The sequence below is a fragment of the Gekko japonicus genome, unplaced genomic scaffold (assembly GCF_001447785.1).
Source record: "Gekko japonicus isolate JY-2015 unplaced genomic scaffold, Gekko_japonicus_V1.1 scaffold2014, whole genome shotgun sequence".
In the NCBI taxonomy this organism is placed as follows: Eukaryota; Metazoa; Chordata; class Lepidosauria; order Squamata; family Gekkonidae; genus Gekko; species Gekko japonicus.
This window is the reverse complement of record NW_015163148.1, coordinates 160292-163837: the sequence shown is the minus strand read 5'-3', so window position 1 is coordinate 163837 and position 3546 is coordinate 160292. Positions and strand designations below refer to the sequence as shown.

Here is a 3546-nt window from a genome sequence, read left to right as displayed (position 1 = left end):
TCCTCTGCCTGTGTCGTTAAGGAAATGTAAGAAACAGATGAACATCATTGGTTGTTGCTGGAGGGTGAAGGTGAAATATGGAAAAAAGATAACATCGTATCACATTTGATAAACAATAAAGGCCTAGAAGGGGGAATTTGAAAGGGGGTTGTTATTTTTTGGCAACAATCCTTGACTATTTAATTCCAGTCTCTTCTGGCAAGGACATATGGTAAAATGAGCCCTCATGTTTCTTACATTTCCAACATTTACTAGACATATTCTGGTTCATATTTGCTATTTTCTTTGGTGTCATGTACCATCTATACATCATTTTATAACAGTTCTCTCTTACATTGGTACACGTCGATATCTTAATAGAATTTTTCCACAAATATTCCCACGAATCAATTGTCACTTCCTTATTCATGTTAATTGCCCACTTTAACATTTGCTCTTTTACAGTTTCATCCTCCGTATACCATTTCAGCAAAATTTTATACATCTTAGAAACCATTTTCCCTCCCCCAGCCTCCCAAACAGTTTCTAATTCATTTTTTTCCTAAAAGGGTTTCCTTCTTTTCCTAAGACTTTCATGAAACTCTCATTCCCTAAATATCAAATACAGGACAACTGGGAAAAGGGGAGCAGGTATACATTCCAATTTAAGTAGTAGATTGCTCAAGTTTATATTTCATGCTTGGAGAAGGGGGAGAGCTTGACCCACCCATTATCTCTCCTGCTTGATCTATTAGCATTTGTATGATCATTCCCTAAATATCAAATACAGGACAACTGGGAAAAGGGGAGCAGGTATACATTCCAATTTAAGTAGTAGATTGCTCAAGTTTATATTTCATGCTTGGAGAAGGGGGAGAGCTTGACCCACCCATTATCTCTCCTGCTTGATCTATTAGCATTTGTATGAAGGCAGGCTTAGGTATATCTGGAAAGCAACTGAACTGAACTCCCCCCCCCCCTTCCAGCCTGCTTTGGGGGGGGGACTTTTAAAACTCAGGTTTTGCTCGTTTCAAATCTCCCAAGGGAAAAAAAAAATGCTTTTCTTCACACTCATGAGTAATTAAATTGTGGAATTCCCTGTGAGTGCACATAGTGATCGCCATAAGTATAGATGGCTTTAAAAGGAATACAGATTCATGTGGTCCATGAAAGGCAACTAGCCACAGTGAGTAAAGGGAACTTCCACATTCAGAGGCAGTAAATACCAGTGGTAAGAAGAAGCATCAGGTAAAGGACTTGGCCTCTCTGTTCTATTTGTTGACCTTCCACAGTGACACTAAACAGTGTGCAAATTTTCATGTTCTCCAGATCTCTTTATTTATTTATTTCTCATATTTCTACCCCGCCCTCCAGCTGAAGCCAGCTTAGGGCAGCTCTCTTCATCAGATGACCCTCTATCCACTGAAGTCTGCTGAACACTCTATCAAAGATGCAAACAAAGGGATTTTAAGGCCATGGTCTTAAAAAAAAAAACCCCTTATTCCTCCCCTACCTTTTTTGGTTTTGAACATCCAACCTGATGAAGAGTTCTGTGGAACTAAAATGGAATATAAGCTTTTGTTTTTGGATTTCACATTAAATAGGTGACGGTAACTGAACAACAGTGCCGAATAAAACTTTTCTACTGAAAGTGTTGTAAAAACTATACTCTGCCAGAAAGTTTTTGTTACAGGCCATGCCGCTTCTGCCCTGTAAACATACCAATAGCGATGCATCATAAAAGCAATGTTGAAACTACCTTATGATAACCATTTGAACTACGTGACATTTGCCAGTCTTCCTGACTGATGAGGTCTCAGTAAAGCTGTCATTGGTTTGTCCAAACAGAGGTGACATTCAAGATCTAAGGTGGTTTCTAGTTGGGCAAAACAAGACCAGGCATACCGAGTTCTCATCAACTAATAAGACTGGTAAATTTCAAATGCTGTCAGATGTATTAAACATAATAAATGTGGGCTTTCCCGGGTAGGATCTTCACACTGTAAAGTATCCCCAGCAGCTATTATATAATGTTATATGAGTTGGATTCCTTTCCCCCACATCCTGGCAAAACCTTGTAACTTCCAAATATAGGGCTGCAGTTTCTCAGTTCTGTAAAGGGCATTTAGGGGAGGGCATTAATATTCCAGGAGAGGGAGGAGGTCCATCATAAGTAAATCTTAAAACAGCAAAACTTTAAATATAAGGCATACTGGATGCTTCAATCTTATTAAATAATTTTAAGAAACTACAATTCACATTTCCTGCCAGCCTTTGTACTTGTTGGTTAGAACACTAAAATGATTTTGACTATGAAATGTGGAGTTGAAAAGAGGACTCTTCTGCAGCATAATTAGAGGATATATTAATTCAGTCAATCGCCATGCTAAATTCATAATCTGTGATGTCATTCACATGATTTCTTAGTCAAACTCTTCTCTTATAGATGGAGATCTCAAAACACGAACAACTTATATAACTTATGAAGGCGGTAGTCTATGCAGATCTCAATGCATATGGGAATACATGGGAATTTTTTTTAATCTGCTCCATTTCTCTGATAAAATCCACAGTGGCCTACACAAAGACCTTTAAGGTGTTGCTGCGGTTTCCATGTCCCAGCCTTCAGAGGCTTTTTACTGTGTGTTCTTCAGAACTTGACTCCCCATCCTACCCCTTGCCTTATAATCACTCTTTCTGGGAGGAAAAAGCAGAAATATTAAATCTGTTGAAAATTATATTAATTTTCAGATTAATATTGACAGTCCAACAAGAGAAGCTATTATTATGAATATTCAAAAGCCAACTCCATCCTGCTTTGATGAAGCTCAGAGAATTGTTTACTTGCATATGGAACGGGACTCATACCCCAGGTTTCTTGGGTCAGCAATCTATCAAAGCCTTCTCCGTCGTCTCTCAGCCAGGAGGGAGCCATCCGTGTCTATCAAAGAGACAGAATGAGAACGTGGAAGATCCTGGTGTACTCATCTCTTTTAAAAGACCAGAGAAAGTGAAGACACACAGTGGCAGAACACACACCTACGGTGTGGATATCTTTGTACTGCTATGATAATTCTTTTCATATTTAAATGTTGCATGGGAATTACATTGAATGGCGGCATAAGAATCATGTACAAAACAAGGGACAGTCACATGCTCTCAGCCTACCCTACCTCATAAGGTTGTTGTGTAGAGAATGGAGGAGGGGAGAATGTTATAAACTGCTTTGGGTCCCCACTGGGGACAAAGATGGTGTATAAATAAAATAAGTAAGTAAAGTAAGCCAGTAAATCAACCACAATCTTGCTCCTCCCTTTTATTGTTGTTGAACATGACATATTCATTTACAAGAACATGGAATATCATTTCTGAAATTTATTCTCGCTATTGCAATGCAATGTTCTCATTTTGTGAGCTCATTTGTAAGGATTTGGTTGGCAGAAAGGCAGCAAATAAATACTCCCAATAAATACTTCACACAAATAAGTACCAGCAGGGCCCTTTTTTCAAAGTTTACCTCAGCCCCAGAAAAGAAGCACACATACAAAACATTTGCCTCCAAAATCA

The 3546-nt window shown here is 38.6% G+C and overlaps 1 protein-coding gene across 1 annotated transcript in view; it reads left to right on the top strand.

The window, feature by feature from the left end:
• The window catches only part of LOC107106809 (regulator of G-protein signaling 13-like), a 6385-nt gene extending 3445 nt beyond the window's left edge, over positions 1 to 2940 (top strand). The window contains exons 2-3 of the mRNA XM_015407014.1: positions 608 to 630; positions 2731 to 2940. Of these exons, the coding sequence (XP_015262500.1) occupies positions 608 to 630; positions 2731 to 2940 (233 nt within the window). The remainder of the gene's footprint in view (positions 1 to 607; positions 631 to 2730) is intronic.
• Positions 2941 to 3546: the final 606 nt, after the last annotated feature.